The 24,916-nt window shown below is 43.5% G+C and overlaps 1 protein-coding gene across 1 annotated transcript; it reads left to right on the plus strand.

The window, feature by feature from the left end:
• The first annotated feature begins 6,525 nt into the window (after positions 1-6,525).
• On the plus strand, positions 6,526-9,346 carry LOC134647084 (toll-like receptor 1). The gene is made up of 2 exons (XM_063501237.1): positions 6,526-6,565; positions 6,859-9,346. The coding sequence occupies exons 1-2, from the start codon at positions 6,552-6,554 to the stop codon at positions 9,326-9,328; spliced, it is 2,484 nt and encodes an 827-aa protein (XP_063357307.1). The 5' UTR covers positions 6,526-6,551; the 3' UTR covers positions 9,329-9,346.
• Positions 9,347-24,916: the final 15,570 nt, after the last annotated feature.

Below are 24,916 nucleotides of genomic sequence, written 5' to 3' on the forward strand. Positions count from 1 at the left end.
AGGTGGAGAAAGAACTCAGCCTGGGTGTCTATTGTCTTGTGTAGTCTGGGAGATGAGTGAATGTTGGGGGGGCCCCTTGCCCCTCCCTTCCTTCCCTCCCCATTCCCAGCTGCCTCCCTCTTCCCGCTCCACCACAATCACCCACACATGCAGGGCCTTGGGGTGCAGGTGTGTCACCAGGAGGCATTCCCCCCTCTGTCCCCTTCTGGCCGCCCCTGTCCCAATTTTATTCAACAACTTACACATTCACATTACTCACACTCTCATAACACATACATATAGGACCTTGGGGGTGGGCATTAGGGGTGGGTTTTGATTATCTATTTATCGATTAAAATTGATTCTAGCTCGGATAACGTGATATTGATTCATTAAAATCCTGAATCGATTTTTTAATATAAATTTATTTTGGCCAAAACGTGAGAATCTCAGGTTAAACCTCACAAAATTTCAACAACCACCAAACAGCTAAAACAGTAAATGACAGCAGGAACACGGATTCTGCACAAAGACGCAAACACAAAGCGCGGACCCGCCGACGCATCAGAATCAGTGAGATGTCGCCTTTCTCACCCGACGGCACGGACACGGTCGGGGCTGAAAGCCGACAGCTCGCTGATTCTGATGTTTCGGCGGGTCCGCGCTTTGTGTTTTTTTGCGCTGATTCTGAAGCTGCAGGTTTTTATCTCTCTCCAAACAATATTGACTGAACCAGCAGCAAAAGAAGATCCAAACTACGCTTCACATAAACATCGTCATGAATTCACTCTGACTTTTGCTGTTTTGCTTCCACCACGATCACACTTCATGCACAGCTCTCTCTCTCTCTCTCTCTCTCTCTCTCTGTACTTCAAGAACAGTTTCACGTCTAAAAATCTTTTTTCTGCATTATTCGCTTACGCACAAGTCTGCCGCTGTTTACAGCGCTGTCGGGCCGCTGTTTTTTTTTACTTTTACTTACTTCCGAAAAGAAAGCCTCATTTCTGCTGTTCAATACTGAACAAATTTAAACTTTTTAAAATTATGCAAAATCGCAAAACTCTCAGCTGTGTCTCTAATCAAACCTCTGTAACTTTGCTTCACTTCAGCAGCATCAGGTAATGTTCATATGTTGATTAATGGATTTACTGCAGAATATTTTTTATAAAACCCAGACCAGGAAAATCACCTTCATGTTTTTCTGTGTTTTATCCTCAGTTACTTTGACCCAAAGGCCTCTGCTGTGATGCTCACACCTTTGATAAAGTCTCGCAAGTGTCAGCTTTCTTTTTATATGTATATATGTACTGATGCATGATCTGAATTAATAATTATTCTGACTCTCTGAGGCAAAATTTCCCAGATTCAAATCGAATCAAATCAAACTGAATCGAATCGATTCGGGACCTTCTGAATTGGAATCGAATCGATTCTAGAAATCAGTGACGATACCCAGCCCTAGTGGGCATGCCACACGGCATCCAGAAGACCATCAGGGTGTACAACCTCACCTCTGGCGCCGTTGCCCACCTCTCAATTTTAAATACACGTATACATTGAGGGTTCTCGGGAGGGTCTGTGCGCTAACCTACTGCTCTCTGGCAGGAAGCTCCATGCCCTCCTGGGTTTTAAATGCACCTTAGAACCCACATGCATCAACACTACATATGAGCGGGCGGAGGGAGGTTTGGAGTCTTCACACACACACACACACACACACACCCCCCCCCCCCAATTCTCTGTTGCCCGTTGGGGCAGGGCGGAGGAGTTGGCCGTCCTATTGGGGTCTGGAATGTGGGGCCACCCTGCTGCTGCGGATTTGGGAGCGGTCTGCTTGTCTCCACCCCAGGGAAAAGGGTGACACCTCCTGGGTCTGGGTGCTCCCCCTACCACTCCCCCTGCCAGTGGCTGACGCCCTCAGACATCAGTGCATTGGTGGTACAGCAGGGTGATATGACCAAAAATATTTATCACGATATACATTTGAAAATTTGCGATAACGATATAACTGACGATATAATTGACACGAGACAAAATACTTTACAACTCCACAAATTTATTAGTGCAAAAAAAACAACAATGTATTTTCACCTAAACAAGCAGCTGTTTTTTATGTGCATTAAAGTTATATAAAAATTTAACAGTGCAAATGCAAATTCCTTGCTGACAGTTTAACCAAAAGGCATTTCCAGTGGAAATTGGCCGACATATCCTCAGCATAACCATGTATAATATCAACAAAACTTAAAAAGAGGTTATACACACACAATACGGTAATATTATGTTGAAGCACAGTACGTATCACTCCGCGAGGCTCCTGCCTACGATAGCCGTAATGCTCCGACAATCCATCAAGCGGTGCGGGTTCGTAGCTTAGCAAAGTCGTACTAAAACATGTGACAGATTTTTGAGCGCCGTGTAGCACATAACATCGTTTCGAGGTCAGTAAACACAACCAGAATTCATACATAAGGCGCACGGGATTATAAGGGGCACTGTGGATTTTCAGAAAAATCAAAGGATTGATTTTAAGTGTGCCGTATTTTCCAAAAAACACGGTAATAACGACGGCCCGCTAGCATGCTCTACCAAAAATAGTGCTTTGTTGTGTATCTGACGGACGAAAGCTAAACCAGTTCCACACCACTGAAGTTGCAGCATTTTTACAAACCAGTTCTGGTTCATCCATTTCATTCAACGATCCGCTTTCGCCCTTCTCATTCTCTGTCGCCGCCATGATTTTTCCACCATGTGCGTATGAAAACAAAGGCACTGCGCATGCGCGTTTTACCCATATTCTATCGCCATATTTCATTTTCTTATCGTTGCCCAACATTATACCGGTATTACCGTGAACGGTATGATATGGCCCAGCCCCAATTGGTGGTTCTTGGTGTCCAGGGCTGCGCGCTCAAGTACGCACCGGCTCACTCCCGGTGGCTGCTTGTCAGGGCCTGGCGCCTAAGGCTCGGTCGGGCCCCTTCAGCCTCTGGGCCTGGGGCTCGGTCACTCTGGCACAGCTGGCTGCCGGTGGAGCTCACGGGCACGTCACTGCAACCCCCCCTGGCTTCTGCTCCGTGGCTGCTGAGCGACCCCTCACCTGGGGCTCTCCTCAGCTCTTTCCGGGAGAGTGGCATGGTTGCCCCTCTGTTGGTCTTCCTTGGTTTCTTGTGTTCTGAGGGCCTCTGGATGTCTGGAGTTTGGATCTCCTCCATATTCACATAGATCATCGCGATGATGTTGTTTATTATATTGCTCTCTTTTTTGCTTTTTTTTTCTCTCAACAGGTGATGCAGGTGATTGATATATATATTTGTATTTTTTGTCCCCCCCACCTCTTTTTTGTTTTGTGCCCTTTATCACCGTTCCTCTTCCCCGCTGTTTTTCTTTCCCTCCCTCTCTTTCTTTCTCCCTTTTCCCAGTCATGTCTGTCCCGTATGTAACAACTGAAAATAAAATAAAATAAACAATAAAAACAAAGGTCAATCAAATGGACGGCAAGGCCGGGATGGTCCACTTGGTAAAGTGAATCTGTTGGGCATCTTTCTTTGCCTTTAGACAATAATTCTGATGACAAAAGATCCAAACGGGACAGGCGAAAAAAAAAAAAAAATGAAACGGCCGAAAACGCTTACGTTCCAGTTCTGCGCATGCGTGAAACGCATGAAGATTCGGCCTGCCTCATTTCTGTCTGCCGTTTATTTACTATCTGGTTCGTTGAAACGTCGCCGCAGAGTGTGGAGGAAAAGCACCGAGTTTTTTAAATGGACTAACGATGAGGTGGAGTTGTTGCTGCGAGTAAAACAAAAGTACAAAGTTACAAAAGCGAGTGAGAATTAAAGAATTTGAAGAAAAGCTCTCTGGAGCATGTACAGACTGATATTAATCTTTAATAGGACTGTCAAAACTGAGAGCAAACAAAACAACTGCTGTATAATGCCCTCCGCTATCTTTGGTTAGTTGGTCACATGACTGCATCACATGACTAAAATACGTCATCGTTTTAGAAAGTCTCCGTTTTCGCTGTCCACACTGCGACGCAAACGCACTGTCTTCAAATGTATTTGTTTTCAAGAGTGTTTTCAAAACGCTGCGTTTTCCTTCGGGGAAAACGCCGTCTCAGTGTGGACGGGAGGCCAAAACGGAGAGAAAACGATGTGTTTTCAAACGAAAACGCATTAGTGTGGACGTAGCCTAAGTCTCTCTCTCTCTCTCTGTGTGTGTGTGTGTGAGCAGAGAGAGGTGAAAACACAGCGTCCCTGCAGTGTGAGCCGTAACACTGTCCCTGATGTTGTTGAGACTGTTGTGTTTGACACACCTGAGCAGACTTCCTGTGTTGTGTCTCCATGAGAGCAGCACATCTTAATTCACAAAGATCTCATATGAAACACTTAATGATATATGTCCACAGTGGACAATGTAAGTATATGTGATTATACGGTGAAGCTTCGAGTGGCTAACCTGTTTGTGTCACGCAGGCGAAAACGGACTCAGGCGCAGACCAGCTGAACTAAAACAGCAATCACAAGTTTATTTACAAAACACCACGTGAAAGTATATAAAGTGTACAGGGCAGTGATATTCAGTGGTCCAGGGGAAAAGGGGAGAAAGTCCAAAACATGCTCCGCTCGTTCGCTCCTTTCGTATTTGTCTCCAGCACACTCACTCTCACTCCACTCCACGCCACGCAGCCAGGGAAACAGATCAGGATTATGGACGAGTCCGAGAACCTATGCACAGGAGAACTGCGGTTAGCATAAACAGAGAAATCACACGAGAAACAGGGTTTATCAGGGCTGTACTGACGAGAGTAACTCGTCAGTACAGCTATTTAAGCTGAGGGCTCAGCTTAAATAGCAGCCCAGAAGTCCAGGTAAACAGGTAGATTCACGGCAGGTGCGTGGGCCAAGGGCGGGAGCCCAGCTGAGCTCCGCCCAGGCAGACAGGTGAGAGACAGGAGAGAGAAAGAGACACAAACTAAAAACAACATGTGGCCTGGAGCCTAGGTCCACCAAGGACACACAGACACCGTGACAGTTTGAGTGCTGCCTCTGAACAATACGCTTCTCAAATTTTTCACCACTTTTCACCAGACTAGTCAGAACCTCGGTCAGAGTGTTAAACAATCTCTGCGTAGGAGCATGAAGCTCATTTCCACGTCTTGTGTTCACAGTCTTATTCTTTGTGTCACTACCCAAAGCTCATGACCAAAGGATAGGCTAAGAAGTCACCACAGCTGACTGGTACAGTGCCAGTATCACTGCTGATCAACCTCCTGTTTCACTCTGCATGCTCGTAGAAGAAAGCCAAAAAATTACAGGTAATGATTAATTGCAGAGTGGTTTAAACGTATGGTGAGTGAAAAAGAAACACTCAGAGCATCAAACGGCCCCAAGTACCTCGGTCTATTGTCGCGTAGCTGAGGGAGGATCCAGGGTCACCTGACCCACTGCAACTATCTGCTTTATCATAAAGGAAAGCAGTCTGTTGCTGAAGACTGACGAGTATGAAATAGCATTTTTGCACCAACAAGGTGATTCTCAAAGTGCTGTTGGCCAAAAACGTGGTAGATCTCGGCGTGGTCTGCAGTGTGCTGTTAATAAACTGGGGAAACAGGACAAGTAAACGTCTAAAGAAGAAGTGGAGAGCTTTAAAAAATATCTGCAGCAGATGAACAGCATTTAAAAATTGTGTCCATAAGAAATAGAAAAAAAAACAGAAGAAGTGAAGAGTTAAAACATCTTAAAGAAGTCCAGTCACTTTCTCTCCAAGCTCCTTAGACTGTAATGTATGTACGGAGGTAGTCAAGAGTGTCTATGACTATTTGTACAGCACAGTGCTTTTCAGCCAGCAGTGTTGGGTATTTTGTCAAAATGTGTGGAATTGTAGATGCAGAGAAGTCAGATTTTGACCGACTACACAATGCTGTCTATAAACCATTGGTTGGCAACAGCTTCTTCTTTCAACGTGACAATGATCGGAATCAAAGCTGTATAGGAAACCACACAATGGAACTAATCAAGGACTCTTACCAGAGTCCAGAGCTCAAAAGTATTTAAGCGATATGGAACAAAATGCATCCAGCATCTAAAGAAGAGCTTAGACGTGTCCTTTCAGAAGGCTGGAGAACTATTCTCAAAGAAATTACAAAAAGTTTTCCCCAAAAGATTTCAGGCTGTATTGAAGAATAAATAGTCATATCAAATATGACTATAAATATATCAAATAATGTCAAGTTCATAAGAATTGTAAAAAGTCAGTTTTTGCCTTTTAAACTGTGCTTCCATATATGGTTGGACATGTTGTAATAAACTGTTGCACCCATTTCTCATTTTCCTAGCAAAATATGAGGAAATGAAATTATACTTGAGGCTTTTTCATAGTATTGGAAAGACCCTATGAGGAAATACTTTTTTAGACATAACATTTGCTTTCTCAGTGGAAAATCACGGAAAGGAACCAGAGAGAAAGAGGAATTTAAAAGAGGAAAAAGAGGAACAGTTTCTTTTAAGAGCAGCATAAAAGTACTCACACAGCTCAGACCTGAGTTTGTCATAGTTGAAGCTGAAGCTATGTCTCCACAAAGGTAACGTACATGTTCATCTCTGGTACATCTATTTTTCTATTTTATTGTACAGCTTTGAAACTGAATACAATGATTTTCAGATCAGTCAAATTCTCTGTTTGATGCTGGAATCATAGTCAAAATATCTTATTATGGCCGTATACTTTACTGTAAACTTTAAATGGTGTGCATTCTACTTTTATTTACATTTCAGGCGGTGCTATTTTTGGAAACATAGCTGTGCTAAGATATTCCTTGCACAATAAATGGTCGTGTCTTTGAATGACTTCTCTTATTCATGTTGGTGTTTTCAGCACATCTGTGGCTGTTTTGATTGGGACCATAGTCATCGTGTCCCTAATGAAACCGGACTGCACAGCTATTAGGGAAAATAACGAAGGATTCAAACTATGCGTCACATCAATGCGAGGTGTCAAAGACCTCTCACATCAAAATATCACCAGTGTTCCATCAAGTCTTTCCAACGAAACACAGTATTTGGACATCTCCTACAACGTCATCCAAACGCTGGAAGGAACTGAGTTTTCCGGACTATCCCAGCTTTGTTTTTTGAAAGCAGCTCACTGTGGACTTCGGGAGATTTCAGCCACAGTGTTCACCCACACACCAGCACTCAAAATTCTCAACATATCTAACAATGACTTACCTTTCATCCCTGACATTTCCTTGAAACAGCTGAAAATTCTTGATCTGGCCAACAATCTGTATACCAGCTATGAATTACCGGCATCCTTTCAGAACTTTACGAAGCTAGACTTCCTGTCACTGGGTAGCACAGCTGCTCTGTCAGTGAGCTACAATGACTTTGATGCCCTGATGAATGTTTCTGTTCAGCATCTGGCTTTGGGAGCAGGAACTCACTGGCAAAAGTATGAATCTGGTTCTCTTGCAAAAATCAAGTCTCTCAAAAAACTGTCCCTTTTTGCATCTTTCTGTGGAACCTTTGGAATGTTTGAGAACCTCCTTGTGGACTTGAATGTGACACAAGCAAAAATGTTGCGATTCATCTCTCTATTTCCAGACAGCTGCAATGTGAGCGACAACCCCTTTAAGAACCTGAGAACAATGCCTTTTATACAGAACCTCACCTTAGAAAACACATGGATAAACAGCACGTTTATGGTGGGGTTTATGGAGAACGTGTGGCTTTCCCCTCTCCACGAGCTCTCATTTGTCAACATCACTTACAATGAGGATACACCAGATGGCTTTCATTTACCACCCATTAATCACACAATCAGTCTTTCCTCAGTTATCTTTAATGGTGTGAACCATTATCAATACAGATATCCCACGATAAACATGAGCTTTGAGGCCTTCTCCAGACTGACCTATTTAAAGTTCTCTGGGACTGGAATGAATATTTTACCCTGCAGAGTCATGACTGCCCTGCCATCACTGGAGATTCTCGATCTGTCAGATAACCTGCTGACAGAGTCGGGCTTCTGGTGGACTCCGTGTTCACACAGCTCTGTTTTTCCCAAACTGCGGAAGCTGTCTTTAAGCAGGAACCGCTTCAGCAGTCTTTCCTTTATCTCTCAGAAGACACATCAGATGAACACACTAGAGTCTCTGGATCTGAGCTTCAACTCCATCCACTTGGATGGGGACTGCTATTGGCCTGCTCAGCTGACTGAGCTTAGCCTTGGAAACAACAACCTGGGCAACAGTGTCTTTGCATATCTGTCATCAGACTTTGAGAAGATTGACTTGTCAAAGACAGGAATAACGTCCATAATGCAAAAGGATCTGACTCGCTTTTCCAAGCTGACACATCTTACACTTAGCTCCAACAGCATCCAGGTTATCCCGGTAGATCTTAGTGTCCCAGCTCTGCTAAGTCTTCACATAGACCAGAATGCTATCACATCTATATCCATAGAGGTCTTGGCAGGGCTTCCCAGGCTTCAGAAACTCAAAGCTGGAGGCAATCCGTTTGTCTGCTCATGTGACTCCTATTGGTTCATCACTGCTTTCAACAAGTCCTTGTTAATGGACTGGCCCTTAGATTATACATGTAACACACCACTGTCATTTGCAGGTCTGCCATTGTCAGAGTACAAACCCAGTAAGCTGTCGTGTGAGATGTGGCTTCAAGCTGCAGTTGCGCTGCCCGTGCTAATAGTTATATCTGCAGCCGTAGGTCTGGTTTTTCATAAATGTGATGGAGCATGGTACACAAAGATGTTATGGGTCTGGATCAGGATGAAAAGGAGAGGCAAGAAACGTTCCAATATTTTGAACAATGCATCATTTAGTTATCATGCGTTCATTTCCTACAGTAATCAAGATTCTGACTGGGTGGACACCCACCTGGTTCCCACTTTGGAAGGTGCTGGATTTTCCCTATGTGTCCATGAGAGAGACTTTGTCCCTGGAGAGTGGATCATAGACAACATCATCAACTGTGTTGAGTCCAGCTACAAGACGCTGTTTGTCCTCTCCAAACACTTTGTGCAAAGCGAATGGTGCAACTACGAGCTCTTCTTCGCTCAGCACCGAGCCATCAGTGTCCATCAGGACTCACTGGTCTTCATATTATTGGAGCCCATTCCGACAGACTCTCTTCCTAAGAAGTATTTGAGACTCAGAAGTTTGCTGAGGCAGCAGACATACCTTGAGTGGCCAAAAGATGACAGGAAGCAGCAGACTTTCTGGGCAAGCCTGAAATCCACGCTGCATATTGCAGACAAATCTGTTGTTCTGAAAGACATTGCACTGGCCATTTCAGATACAGTACCTCTGGTTGCAGACCAAATGTAAGTCACGAAACAATTTTATTCAAGCATGAAATGTGCACATACTAATCTGCACAATGAAACAGGTTTGGGTTGATGATAAAAAAATGATTTTTGTCAATGAAAAAAATGAAAACAAACCATTATAAATATAATCAATAACTGGTCAATATTAAATCTGAAATATTTCAGTATTTCAATGATCCATTGTACTTTGCATGCAGAGAAATGTGGTGTCTGTTCTGATGTGGCTTTGTCTTTGTGTCTCCATCTACTGTTTTTAATGACACTTTGCAACACACAGCAAGGAATGATGATGCTGTACAGCACAGGTGACATATTTGTCCATATAGCACCAAATCACAGTCGTCTCAAGATGGTTTGTATTCTAAAGTAAAGACACTACAATAATACAAAGAAAACCCCAACAATTGGTGACAGTGAAAAGCTCCCTTTTAACAGGAAGGACCCTTTAGCAAAAACAGGCTCTGGGAGGGGCAAATATCTGGGTTAGGAGAGGAAGACAGGACAAAGACACAGTGTGAAAGAGAGATTAATAATAACTAATGATTAAATGCAGAGAGGCGTATAAATACACAGATAGTGAAAAAGAAACAAGGGCTATTTCTGTGTCATGTCTTTGCTCTCAGTTTATGTTGGCAGTCGTTACTCATCATTGCCATTGTACAAACTGCAGAAACGACTCTAACCACAATGACTTTAGAAGACTGAATTTTGTCCGTGTGAGTAAATATATGTTATTTCCACTTTTTGATTGGTTATATAACGCTAGGTACAACTGCTGTTATGTAGTCACTAACTAGGTGTTTTATAGAAACTGTCATCAGTAGATTATTATTTTATCTTTTCTATCTTTTACTTTGTTTGTTTGTTAAATAAACATTTTATTAAAAATGTATGTGTTTTCATATTTTGGCAAAGCCCTTCTCTGAGAACTCAGTACTATTCTTTTGATGCATGCTGTGTAAAATAGTGTTTTGGGACATAAGTTAAGATAAGATAAGACTTTTTGATCCCACGACGGGGAAATTTTTGCATTACCTAAGCTCAGGTACAGATATCAGAAGGAAATACAAAAATACAAATAAGTACAACCAATGAAAAAAAAAGTAAGATAATACACTATATACAATGGTAACATACTGGTTGTCAGTATCTTATAAAGGTGTGAAAAAACAAACATCTATTCCCTGAAGACAACTGTGCTTGAGCCCCAGCAGCTCAGCAGCTCTGTGTTGCAAAGTGAACACTGAGACATCTCCATTAACATCATGTAGAGAAATCTTCATGTACAGCAGGGTCTGCCCTGTCCTTCAACTGTTTGGATTTGGGATTCTTACAACACTGCCACAAAATAACCTAACAGCGTAAAATTACAGCAGGCAATAAAGATGCATGATTGTTCAGCCGAAGCAACATCCAGAACTGCATGAACTCAGACATCTAATATACCAGTATGTGAGGGAACACGAGCTACGCTGTGACAGACTGCTCCAGAGCACAAAGGTTACAGGCTACCCTCTGTTGACTTCAGGCAGGACTGACAGTAGCCAGTGGCTTTCCAAGATGGAAGCTATTTGGAACAGCTGCCTTAAAAGCTGCATTTACTTATCACCCATCTCAGATTTGTGTTGAGAACTTTTTTTTAGAGTCATCCTCCTCAACAGAGAGGTGTCCACAGGCAAGCCTCAGTGATGCTTTTTCTGGCCAAAGTGGCCTTAAAGTTTTCTAATTTGTGCAGTTTCTTAGTACAATGTTTAAGGAGTTCATTAATTTAATTATAAAAAATAAAAATCCTCTCTCGCCCCCGTGGGTGGTCTATCCTTCAAGCTGAGGTCCTCTACCAGAGGCCTGGGAGCTTGAGGGTCCTGCAGTATCTTAGCTGTTCCTAGGACTGCGCTCTTCTGGACAGAGATCTCCGATGTTGTTCCCGGGATCTGCTGGAGCCACTCGCCTAGCTTGGGAGTTACCGCACCGAGTGCTCCGATTACCACGGGGACCACCGTTACCTTCACCCTCCACATCCTCTCGAGCTCTTCTCTGAGCCCTTGGTATTTCTTCAGCTTCTCGTGTTCATCTCCCATTTTGACCTCGGGACTTCCAGGGTATATAGTCGGCACAGATGTTCCTGTACACTATGCCGGCCACTTGGTTATGGTGTTCCATGTATGCCCTGCCTGCTAGGATCTTGACAGGGTACCTGATCACGGGCAGGGCGTAGGTGTTGATAGCCTGGATCTTGTTCTTACCGTTCAGCTAACCTCTCAGAACTTGCCTGACCCTCTGCAGGTACTTGGTGGTTGCAGCTTTTCTAGCGGCCTCTTCATGGTTCCCATTTGCCTGTGGGATTCCCAGGTACTTGTAGCTGTCCTCTATGTCGCAATGGGGCGATCGTGGCTCAAGAGTTGGGAGTTCGTCTTGTAATCGGAAGGTTGCCGGTTCGAGCTCTGGCTCGGACAGTCTCGGTCGTTGTGTCTTTGGGCAAGACACTTCACCAGTTGCCTACTGGTGGTGGTCAGAGGGCCCGGTGGCGCCAGTGTCCGGCAGCCTCGCCTCTCTCAGTGCGCCCCAGGGCAGCTGTGGCTACAATGTAGCTTGCCATCACCAGTGTGTGAATGTGTGTGTGAATGGGTGGATGACTGAATGTAGTGTAAAGCGCTTTGGGGTCCATAGGGACTAAGTAAAGCGCTATACAAATACAGGCCATTTACCATTGTTGCTGTCTGGTAGCTGGATCCCCTCAGTTCTGACTACCTTCCCTCTCTTTGTTATCATCTGACTACACTTCTCCAGTCCGAGCAACATTCCAATGTCATTGCTGTATAGCCTGGTAGTGTGGATCAGTGAATCGATGTCTCGTTCACTCTTGGCATACAGCTTGATGTCATCCATGTACAGGAGGTGGCTGACAACTGCTCCGTTCCGTAGTCGGTATCCGTAGCCAGTCTTGTTAATGATCTCACTGAGGGGGTTCAGGCCTATGCAGAACAGCAGTGGGGACAGAGCATCTCCTTGGTAGATCCCGCACTTGATGGTGACTTGTGCTATGGGCTTGGAGTTGGCCTCTAGTGTTGTCCGCCACATCCCCATTGAGTTCCTGAAGGCTCTTAGGGTCCTGTTGATCTTGTATAGTTCTAGGCATTCCAGTATCCAGCTGTGGGGCATTGAGTCATAGGCCTTCTTGTAATCAATCCAGGCAGTGCACAGGTTGGTCAGTCTGGTCTTGCAGTCTCGGCTGACTGCTCAATCTACCAGTAGCTGGTGTTTTGCGCCTCTGGTATTCTTGCCCGTCCCTCTCTGCACCACACTCATGTATTGACCCATGTGCCTGTTCATCTAAGCCGCTATGATGCCTGACAGGAGCTTCCACGTGGCGCTGAGGCAGATTATTGGTCGGTAGTTGGAGGGGACCGGTCCCTTCTGGGGGTCCTTGAGGATCAGGACTGTCCGACCTTTGGTTAGCCATTCCGGGTGTCTCTCGTTAACTAGCAGCTGGTTCATTTGTGCTGCCAGACACTCGTGGAGTTCAGTCAGCTTCTTCAGCCAGTAGGCGTGAACCATGTCAGGGCCTGGTGCTGTCCAACTCTTCATACTGGAGACCCTTTCTTGGATGTCTGCCACTGTGATGATTACTGGTCCCTGTTCAGGGAGGTTGCTGTGGTCTGCCCTCAGATCCACTAGCCACTGAGCATTGCTGTTACGGGTTGTGTCCATCTCCCATATGCTCTTCCAGTATTGCTCTGTCTCCAGCCTTGGTGGTGCTGTTCTTTTATTGTTCACCTGCCACTCAGAGTACACCTTGGCTGGTTATGTGGAGAACAGCTGGTTTGTGTGTATATATATATATATATATATATATATATATATATATATAGGGCTGTCAGTCGATTGTCAGTCAATTAAAATATTTAGTCACGATTAATCGCATACTCATCAATAGTTAACTCAAGATTAATCGCAAATTAATCACAGATTTTTTTTTAAATCTGTTCTAAAGAAACTTTAACAGGATACTCTTCATGTTTCTAATACCCTTAACAGTACGGGAGTGAACAAATATACTTGCTTTATGCAAATATGTTTATTTTTATTGCAACAATTCAAAACAATGAAAAGTCCAAAATATTCTTCAGAAAAACCTCAAAGGTACTGAATGCTCAAAAATATGCTGAAAGGAAACTTAAGCATATACTCCCACACAATGTAACTATTTAATTTACCATTAGACAGTTAAGGCTCACAAAACATATTCCCATCTAAGTGGAATCAAAACAGGGAGACACAATACACATTAAAAATAAAAATACAATAAATAAATTGCATATGTAACTGTGAGGAGTGTAATACATAAGCCTATAAAGTGCAGTTAGGCTATACCTTAATACTTCCAGTGTCTTTGACTAAAAAAGTTTGGCTATACTTCTTGTTGCTCTCCAGTTGTATTTAGCAGAGGCTGAGCAACGCAAGCCGCTTCCTTTGTCTGTTTTCCTTACAAAACATGAACATGGAAACACCACAAAGGAGAAAGAAAAAAAACTAAAAGCATACAGTGCATGGGTTGTCCCTATTACTTTTGTTTCTTTGCACTGAACCAGTTGCTCAAACAGACAAGCATTTTGACATTTTCAGATGACAGGACAGCTCGCTTCTTCTGAACAACATGCTCAGAAAGTGAAAATAACCTCTCACATGGTACGGATGTGGCAGGTGCTGCCAAGTACTTGCGTGCAAGGTAGGCCATCTCACTGTGTGCCCCTTAATGCTTGGACCACCATTTCTGGGGACAGTCCTCAATGTCAATAGTTGGCTCTGCCCTGTATTGCTCCACACATTTCTCAATCCAGTCCTCCTCTTCATCAGATGAAGACTCTGAGGCAAGCATGAGAGCTGATCTTTTCTTAGATGGCTCATATGTTGCTGGTTGTTCAGGCTGTGCAGGCCTCTGCCTCTCCCTCAGCAATGCACTGATCAAGCGCCACACCTCAGCCCTGTCAGGTCTGCTCAGACACTTAAGATCCTTAAACCTGGGATCCAGTGCTGTTGCAACCCTGAGCCACATGATGTTAGTTTTTTCCTTGCGCTTCTCCAGTTCTGCTCTGAAGGTCTCCTTGAACTTATCCATGTACGCTGGGTCATCCTCAGAGACCTCCATCACTCGCAACAGGTGACACAAAGCTGGCAGCACCACAAACTTCTCCCCTGCAGTCATGGAGAAATACACTTCATTAAGGATTTGTTACATTCACTCACATAAAGTTAAAATACTTTACACACACACACACACACACACACACACACACACACACACACACACACACACACACACACACACACACACTTTCCTATGTCAAAAGTGGTAAGAGTAAGTATTAATAAATTACCTGCAGTGTTCCAGCACAGTCTCCAGCTTCTTCAGTTTCTCCAGTTCAGTTGTTGTTGGCATTGTGACATTGGTTGGATGTAGTGCCAGTGCATCTCTCAGTGGTTCTTGATTTCTTAGAACACGCTTGATCATCTCCACGGTACTGTTCCATCTTGTTGATACGTTCTGTGTAAGTGATTCTTTCTTATGAAAATGTGCAATTTGCCATTGTTCGAGCTCCAGCATTTGGTGGGCTATGCTTGAAATGACCTTTTTGCATTTTGCCAGTGCGCTGTTAAATGGGCTGTTCTGTAGAGAAACTGTGATTGCTCCATGGAGGCTGTGTGCGACGCAAGGCATGTGCTCAAACGGCAGCTGCCTGGCCGCTGCAACCATGTTGCGTGCACTGTCAGTGGTCAGCATGCTGACTTTATGTTGAATTCCCCACTGTCTAACTACCTGCATAAAGTGCTTGGCACACGTGTTAGTGAAGTGCCTCTCCTCTAGGGCTGCCACAAACGATTATTTTGATAGTCGACTAGTCACCGATTATTTTTGTGATTAGTCGACTAATCAGATCATCATCCATTGGACGTAAAACGTACAGCTTATTGCACCAGCATCATCTGCTCTTATATAACTATCATTAGCTTACAGCTTTAAGTGTTTAAGGTGCTAACTAAAAATAAAGACAAGATGATAGTTTAAACTTTTAATGAAATCTGCAGATTGTCTCGGTGGAGTTTAATAATAAACTCAGCCGTCTGCTCCTTGCTGCCTAAAATATATCAGGACACCGGAGTAAATTCTCGAGCATCTCACACTTCTGATAATCAGCTGTCTGCTTGACGTTTATTCAGCTGTGTAAAAACTATAACTTTAATCTCAGCCAAACCGATTTACTCAGGAACAAATAAAACACTGAAAAAAGACAAACAATAACATTTTTAAGTTATCTAAGTGACTTATATATCATGTTTAACCTGAGTAGCGAAAGACGGCGGTGGGTTTGAAAACGATTTGCCGGGAGTCCGGTGTTCTCAGCGGCTCTAGTGAGCCTTTCTCCCGGCTAGCTATCGAGCTGGTGGGTAACAGACGTCTCCGAAAACGTCGGAGCGCTTTTGAAAATATGTGGTGTCTTGATAAACTGAGCAGATATTTGATGTTTACACAGCTACATTCTCGCCTGAAAATATGTTAAACATTTATTTTGTGACCCAGAAAGATTAATAAGAGCAATATTAAAACTAACTAGCTGCCGCCATTGTTGGAAACTGAGCAGGGCCGCGCTATGAATTCTGGGATAGGTTGGGCCACGAAGTGTACACCCGACTCATCCTTCAAATCTGGGGAAACGAAGGACGCATTTGTCGGCCGCATTTGTTGGAGTCTTCGAATTTGGACAGCCTTTGTTGTGTCGCTCTAACGTAATCGGCCTACAAATGCGGCCTCAGGAGGATGCGGTTCGCGAATTTGGACACAGCTACAATACACAGCTTCTTCTTCTTCGGGGTTTAACAGCAGCTGGCATCCTTGTACATGCAGTGCTGCCATCTTCTGTTTCAGTCCGTTATTACACTCTTAAATCCAACTACTTATTCCTGCGTCTTTTGGGATCTTACAAAGCTTCAAACGACGCGTCGACTATTAAATTAGTCGTCGACGATTTTGATAGTCGACGTAATCGTGACTAGTCGACTAATCGTGGCAGCCCTACTCTCATCCGTCTTCATAGCAGTCAAAGCATGCGACTGAATGGTAAAATGGCCTGTATTTATATAGCGCTTTAATAGTCCTAAGGAAAAATAATGCGCTGTTACCCCAAGGTAGCTGTGATACCTTAGAGAAGTCCAATAGTCTCCGGTGAGTGCAACCGTGTTGGTCTGCCCCAAAGCCTCCTCAACTTTGGATTTCTTATTTTCATACAAGTTGTGTATCTTGGTTACTGTGGTGGCTCTTGAAGGCATTTCATACATGCAGTCGTTGGATGCTATGCAAATGATTTCAAGTAGCCCCTCATCCTCCACAATGTTAATCAGCCTGCCAGCTGTAGCCACCCATTTTGCTTTTGGTTGTAGAATTGTCCAGACGTCTCCTTTGAAAGCTATGGTCTGCCTTTGGCGAGAGGGAGGAGGGCTCTCTGCGTTAGCTGTGTGCTTGGCTAGCAAGTGGTATTTGAGGCTGGGCGTACTGCGGTGATAACACAGTTCACGTCGAGAGTAAATGCAAATTACTTTGGTCTTGTCAAGAGAATCATCTGGCATTGCTTTAAAATGGAACTTGCTGTTCAAAAGACCTTTTTCTTTATCCATTTCTGCTCACATCTACAACTGCCGCATCGCTTCCTGATTTCTGAAAAAACGGGGCGGGCCAAAGGTCACAGGCCGGAAGTGTGTGAGTGCGTTAATTCCACGTCAAAAAAATGTGTGTATATATATATATATATATATATAGAAGCCACTGACATAAAGACAAGAAAGCTCCTGACCATGCATGGAGGGTTTCACCCCAAGTCCAGCATCCTGAGGCTGTACGCTAAGCGGAAGGAAGGGGGCCGAGGACTGGTGAGTGTCAGCACCACAGTCCAGGATGAGACAACGAACATCCAAGAATACATTGGGAAGATGGCCCCAACTGACCGTGTGCTCAGTGAATACCTCAGGCAGCAGAAACCCAAGAAAGAGGAGGAAGACGAGGAACCATCATGGAAGGACAGGCCCCTGCACGGTATGTACCGCAGATAGAGGAGGTGGCTGATATCCAGAAATCCTACCAGTGGCTGGACAAAGCTGGACTGAAAGACAGCACAGAGGCACTAATCATGGCAGCACAAGAACAAGCTCTGAGCACAAGATCCATAGAGGCTGGGGTCTATCACAGCAGGCCAGACCCCGGGTGCAGGCTGTGTAAAGATGCCCCTGAGACAATCCAGCACATAACAGCAGGGTGTAAGATGCTAGCAGGCAAGGCATACATGGAACGCCATAACCAAGTGGCCGGCATAGTGTACAGGAACATCTGTGCCGAGTATAACCTGGAAGTCCCGAGGTCAAAATGGGAGATGCCCCCAAGGGTGATGGAGAATGACCGAGCTAAGATCCTGTGGGACTTCCAGATACAGACGGACAAAATGGTGGTGGCTAACCAACCGGACATAGTGATGGTAGACAAACAGGAGAAGACAGCCGTAGTGATCGATGTAGCGGTTCCGAATGACAGCAACATCAGAAAGAAGGAACACGAGAAGCTGGAGAAATACCAAGGGCTCAGAGAAGAGCTCGAGAGGATGTGGAGGGTGAAGGTAACGGTGGTCCCCGTGGTAATCGGAGCACTCGGTGTGGTGACTCCCAAGCTAGGCGAGTGGCTCCAGCAGATCCCGGGAACAACATCGGAGATCTCTGTGCAGAAGAACGCAGTCCTGGGAACAGCTAAGATACTGCGCAGGACCCTCAAGCTCCCAGGCCTCTGGTAGAGGACCCGAGCTTGAAGGATAAACCGCCCGTAGGGGCGTGCTGGGTGTTTATATATATATGTAAAAATAATAATAATAAAAATTAAATTAAAAAAATCCCCTGCTTGCACTCAACGATCCTTCTCCTATCGCACTTGGGGCTTGGTACCCAATCAGGGGGGTGATGATATCTCCCCCCTGACCTGGCGTCCTGACTCCCCCTTGCCGTAGCATTTATGTTGTACCTCGTCAATCTCTAGCTGTGAGAGCAGCCTCTTCTTTCGAATGTTGGAACACTGAGCTACTAGCTGTTTCGCCGTCATTGTGGATGTTGGGTATCGAAGCATCCATAGGTCCCTCATGCTATTCATGTAGCCCCTTCCGCCAGGGTTACTTGCGAAGTAGCACCCACCGATGCCTTCTTGTTCCAGTAGCCCACTTGTCGTCAGGGTGCCCTGGTTCCTCAACACCTGACGCGGACCTTGTTGATCCAGGCGACGTCCGAGCCGGCATGCCTTCATATTTATCTGTCTCGCTCATGTCTGTGGTAGGCTCGCTTAATATATATATATGATAAAAATAAATAAAAAAATACATGTAACATGTAATCTAATTGTAATGAGGAAGATATAAAGGAAGATATAACGAGGAAGAATATGTGTAAACTATTAATTATTAAATAGTGGAAAGGGGGTGGGACTAAATAAGCTCCATTTTGAACATGTAAGTTATTTATAATTGTTATTGTTTTGTTTTCCTTTTGTTTTGCTTTGTTTTTTGTCTTTTTTTTCTCTGTTGATGTTGTTGTTGTTGTACTATTATAACATGTTAGAAATAAAGATTCATTACAAAGAAAAAGAAAATACACATAGAATAGAATAGAATTCAAATTTATTGTCATTGCACGTGTCACAAGTACAAGGCAACAACATGCAGTTTGCATCCATCCAGAAGTTCTTTAGCCATAATATAGATATATTACAAAAATATATATTAGCAATAATATGGATATGTAGATATATTACAGAAATGAGTCTGTTATAGGTATGAGGGTACAAAAATATGGGTCTATTATGGGTATGTTACAATGTACACGGTATGAAGGTATGTTATGAATATGCTATAACTGTACAGGCTATGAACAGGATATAATTATGAAAACTTTACAGAAATATGAACTATAAATATGAAATCTAATGGATTCTAATTGTTGTTATGCTTTACAGGTGAGACAGATAGAGCACTGCCATGAAACTAATAAAACTCAATTCATAATTCTTAACTTCATTACATGATTTTTTAAATTTGTGGGTAGACATATGCTCATTTGGACCACTTGGTGGCAGCACTGCATGCAGGAACACCATCATATAAACGTCCAGTCTCTTTTTTACCACTTGGTTCCACTCTGCTGTGAAGAAGTGGAAATAATCTGTTTGTAAATCCTATGATGAATAATTATTTTACTTATTAAAAGCACCTCCATAAATGATCTCACTCCAGTCCACATCACATCAGATAAGACCCTCATGCTGCTTTAAACTTTAAACTTTTCAATTCATTACAGATACTGTATTGCCCAATTAAATCTCTTAACGCCATCAGCTCTTCCCATACCTTCTCTGTGCACTCACAGGTTGTAGAACAGAGTTTAGTGTAGATGAAGTGGTGAAAAGCTGAGACAAAAAAATAAAAATAAACTAAAAATAAAAGCAGCAAAATGAGTCAAAATTAACAGACAAGTTAGTTGTTGGAGCTGCTGTTGCTGCACAGTCAACAGTGGTAACAGCTAGTAACGAGTCCTCACGGGCACAGGAGGCTGTGACTCCATAGAGAAGTGCAGGAGGAGAAGCAAAAGTGAAAGGTGAAATTAGCAAGGTAAGAAAAATAGATGGAGGGACGACCATGTCCATGAGCCACTGCTCATAGATAAAGTGTATTTTTTGCCACATGCTGCAGTGCAGTGCAACTAAGAATTACTAAGAACTAACCCAATAACAACTGCACAAACCTGATTAAAAAGAAAAACTATTTCAAAAAAATTCCCCGCTTACCCCTGCAGGGGGTCTTCATTCTTCCAGCTCGGGTCCTCTACCAGAGGCCTGGGAGCTTGAGGGTCCTGCGCAGTATCTTAGCTGTTCCCAGAACTGCACTCTTCTGGACAGAGATCTCTAATGTTGTTCCCGGGATCTGCTGGAGCCACTCGCCTAGCTTGGGAGTCACCGAGTGCTCCGATCACCACTGGGACCACCGTTACCTTCACCCTCCACATCCTCTCGAGCTCTTCTCTGAGCCCTTGGTATTTCTCCAGCTTCTCGTGTTCCTTCTTCCTGATGTTGCTGTCATTGGGAACCGCTACATCGATCACTACGGCCGTCTTCTCCTGTTTGTCTACCACCACTATGCCCGGTTGGTTAGCCACCACCATTTTGTCCGTCTGTATCTGGAAGTCCCACAGGATCTTAGCTCGGTCATTCTCCATCACCCTTGGGGGCGTCTCCCATTTTGACCTCGGGACTTCCAGGTTATACTCTGCACAGATGTTTCTGTACACTATGCCGGCCACTTGGTTATGGCGCTCCATGTATGCCTTGCCTGCTAGCATCTTGCACCCTGCTGTTGTGTGCTGGATTGTCTCAGGGGCATCTTTACACAGCCTGCACCCGGGGTCTTGCCTGCTGTGAAGTATGAGAAATATGAGCACAAGATCCATAGAGGCTGGGGTCCATCCTCTATGGATCTTGTGCTCATATTTCTCTTTAAATCTTAAAAAAGGATTTAGAAAGAATGTTAGGAAAGCCTTGCATTACAGATGGTCTTGCACACCCCATGCCCCCCTTTTAAACTCACCCCTGCTTGCTGCAGTATAATATATACTCAACTGAATTAATTTGTATTTATATAGATCTAAGCGGCAGTCACCTAAAGGTGCTTTATATTTAAGATAAAGACTGTAAAATAAAGAGAACCCCAACAATCAAACGAGTGAGCACTTGGCGACAGTGGGAGGGAAAAACTCTCTTTAACAGGTAGAAACCTCTGGAAGAACCAAGTTTAGGGACCGGCCGCCATCTCTTGTGACTAGTTGGGGGTGAGAGTATAAGGGTATATTTGGAATATATTCCTCAAACTGTACACAACAGTATGGCAATTACATCACACTTCCCAAGAATAATGTGATCTGAGTAAGACCTGAGATCTGATTTGTATCCTGAGTCCAGGATTATACTCACCATTAGAAATGCACTCAGTCAGGCACTTGTTCTTATTACATTATTTCATAGTCTATTCCTTGGAGGACACACCCAGAGTGTGCTGCACAGTGTAGTCTGGGACTCTACTGTAGTGACTGCTTGTATGCTGCAGGCACGTGGACTTCCAAACAAAATTGTTTACCCACTAATGACAAAATTTGCATGACCTGGATGCAAGTGCACCCTCACATAATTGCAAAAAGTACAACACTGGCATGAGCCTGGAGTGCATGCACCTTTGGGCAAATTGTACAGCTGGTATATTTTCTGCTGTGGCTCAAAAGTAGATCTGTGGTTAAGAGCTGAAATCATTGAGGTCTGAGACACTGCAGAGAGCAGACCTCACGAGAGCCAGTTTCCATGGCTCTATGCATAATAAATACTGACAGTATGATTCATTAACCTCCATAACTACAACATCACTGCGGAACAGAACAGACTATGGAAATCATTTACTACAACATGTGAAGAGACGTCTTTACCATGTACATTTTGTCTAAGAGAGCTTCTACTTACATTCAGCTTTTTAATTAATTACTGTGAAGGAATAACCCCAAAAATGAGCAATACAAAGCAATCCTCCATCAGTATTCCCCTGTTATCCTCACTTAGCCCTCACCAAGGCCCTTTCTTCATTTTAGTCAGGCTGTCATTCAGGGATGCATCACTGGCATTAACATCACCACCTATGTTGCCATTTGCATCCACAGACAAACAAGAGCCACGATGTTTAATTCATGAGACTTCAAAATCACTCTTAAGTTGTCAAATGCCACTCCTTTTATAGGAATGAATTATTTAGCACTGCATTAGGTGATGAATTTTATGAGTGCTATGATTGGAAGAATGAGACTCATCTTCTTTAACTAATATCCTATAACAATTATATAAACATTATATAAGACCACAAGCTGCAAACGAGATCACTGCAGAAATGTGGACAGCTACAAACTGGGAGAGCAGAGCTGCATGGTCTGAATCATTTCTGTATGATCCATGAGAAAGCAGATTACTCTGTTTGCAAGCCGATACCGTAGCCTTATTTAGATTTTACAGCATTTCTAGTAGATAATTGCAGAAGGAATAAGTTACGGTTTGGGAAGGCCTCAGAGGCCAGGCAGATCCTCATATACTAATGAGAGGTTAATGAATTGAAAAAGGCAGAGTGGGGCACGAAAAAAAGAACAAACAGATTTTAGTGCAGGGGGTTTATATGAACAGAGAACCTGGAAGACGAGTCTGTGAGGTCTGATCCAACTCCTGAAGTTTACATAAATAATCTCCAATTCACAAGCTGAGACCACACACTCGTTTAGACTTGACAGCACTTCTGGTAGATAATGGATGAATTGAGGCTGCAGCTTGGGGAAGTAGTGCATGACTGTTCATTTGTTCAAAGGCCCTCCGGTTGGGAATCAGAGTAAACAAAGTATCACTGGTATTTAAGGTTAACTGTGTTTTACTTTAACTGAGTTGATCAGTTTGCATGTTCCACTTTCTGTGTTTCAAATATTTCATCTGCAGATTAATTATTTTCACAGAATAGTCAGCTGTTTAGCATCTGCTGCTGATTTAGGAAACACACCCAGGTTAACCAGTGAAAGTCACAGTTTAATGTGGGCGGCTGCCGGCTCAATATAACATGATGCCATTGTTATATTCTGCACAAAATAAGCAAATTTATCATCTTTCCTCAACTCAGAGCTGTTTGAGCAGTGAAGGATTCTCCTTCTTGGGTTTTCATTTTGACCCAGGTGTCATCACTGTACCAGTGGCCAGGTGCTGTCCCTAGGCCTCACAGTGGGTTGACCCGAAACTGTGGCTGATTGTGACCCACACCCGTTTTCACACCTTGGCTTGTGTGATTAGGTAGAGGATCAATAGGGGGTCCATGACCCTCTTGGCGGGACACTCCCATAGGACGTCAAATCTGGGACTCGCCACCACTCACCGGTCTTAGAACTGAAGAAGCTTCTCAGATGAAACGTCTTCAAGGAATCGTAAAGGAGTCCAGACGCTTTTCTTTTTCAGCTCCTTAGACAATTCTGGAGAAGGTATAATCAGATACCATCTCTCCTATGGACTTTTCAATGTCTACAGTCTCAGATCAGTCTCAACTCAGACTCAGACTAAGAAACATGAACTTGACACTGGGACTTGGACTCAACAGACATGGAGACATGACAGACTGGGGAGAGAAAGGAAGATGAATACGGGAACAGGAAGGGAGAGAACAGACGGACAGGACTGCTAACGTATTCACAGAGACAGAACATGACCAGGGGAAAGAAGGTAAACACGGGATACTGATGACAGGACACAGAGACGAGAAAGAGAAAGACTGGACCCTAAAGGGAACTAACATAAAAAACAGAGGGAGGGAACCATACTAAGGAACTAGAACATGAATATTTTATACTTTCAAAGAAATAACCAACCAGTCCAGAACAAAACTCAGAACACCAGAACCATCTCAGATGCTTGCATGCTATAGTTACTGCTGACTTACATTTCTAAAAATGAAAACACAAAACAAATATTATACAGTTACTTACAGCTGCTGAAACATTTTACATCTGTTGTCTTCTCAGTTTGTAAGTAAATTACTGAACATGTGAGAGAAAATATCCTATTATTGTTTGCACTCCTCAGTAAAAGGAGCCAGTTGTTGGTTCATTTATCTGATTAGGATGCATCCTGATCAGGAGCTGTTCTGGACGTTGTCACGGTCCTGGGTCGTGCAACCCAGTGTTTTGAGTTTCATTGTATTTTATTATTCATTTATGTTCTAGTTTCATTTTAGCTTATCTAGTTAATTTGTCTTATGCCTTGGTTGCTGTTATGGTTCATTGTTCATTAGATTCCCCTTGTGTCTTCACCCCTGTGTTTAAGTTCATGTGTTTCATGTCTGCATCCTGTTATGTTTCCTGTTTTATTTTGAAGAGGTCTGGCGTCCCATGTCCATTGTGTTTAGTTTTACTTGCCCCGTGGTGTCATTATGTTCATTCCAGGCAGTTTCCTCATGTGTCTCACGTCCCCTGATCACCTCCTCAGTATATTTAGTCTGTGTGTTTTCAGTCACTCCTTGTCTGCTATGTTCATGTCATGTTTCTAGGTTTGTCATGCATGCCAGGTCTTCATGTTCACATTCAGGGTTTTTTCATGTTTTAATATTAGTTCACCCAGTCTAGGTTATTGTTTAGTTTCACCTTGGCCTTAAATAAACGGCTCGTCCATAATGTGTGTGCAGTTGGATCCTCCTCCTCACTCCACAGTCAGCTTCAGCCAGACTGTGACCGAGTAAGAAAATCCAAAACAGAGCATAGTGTGCAACTATCATTAAACTGCCTTATTTTCACACTCAGTTCGCTCTTCCCCACAATGAACTGGTTTAAGTCATTGTTTAGTTAAGTTTAGCTACATTGTTAAGGTCAATAAAATATCAGGCTTTGGGTTTAAATGGACCTTTATGTAATGTAAATTTTATGTAATGTAAAAGGTTTTGTTTCTTGGTTCAATGAGTGA

This window comes from Pelmatolapia mariae, linkage group LG17 (genome assembly GCF_036321145.2).
Source record: "Pelmatolapia mariae isolate MD_Pm_ZW linkage group LG17, Pm_UMD_F_2, whole genome shotgun sequence".
Classification (NCBI taxonomy): domain Eukaryota; kingdom Metazoa; phylum Chordata; class Actinopteri; order Cichliformes; family Cichlidae; genus Pelmatolapia; species Pelmatolapia mariae.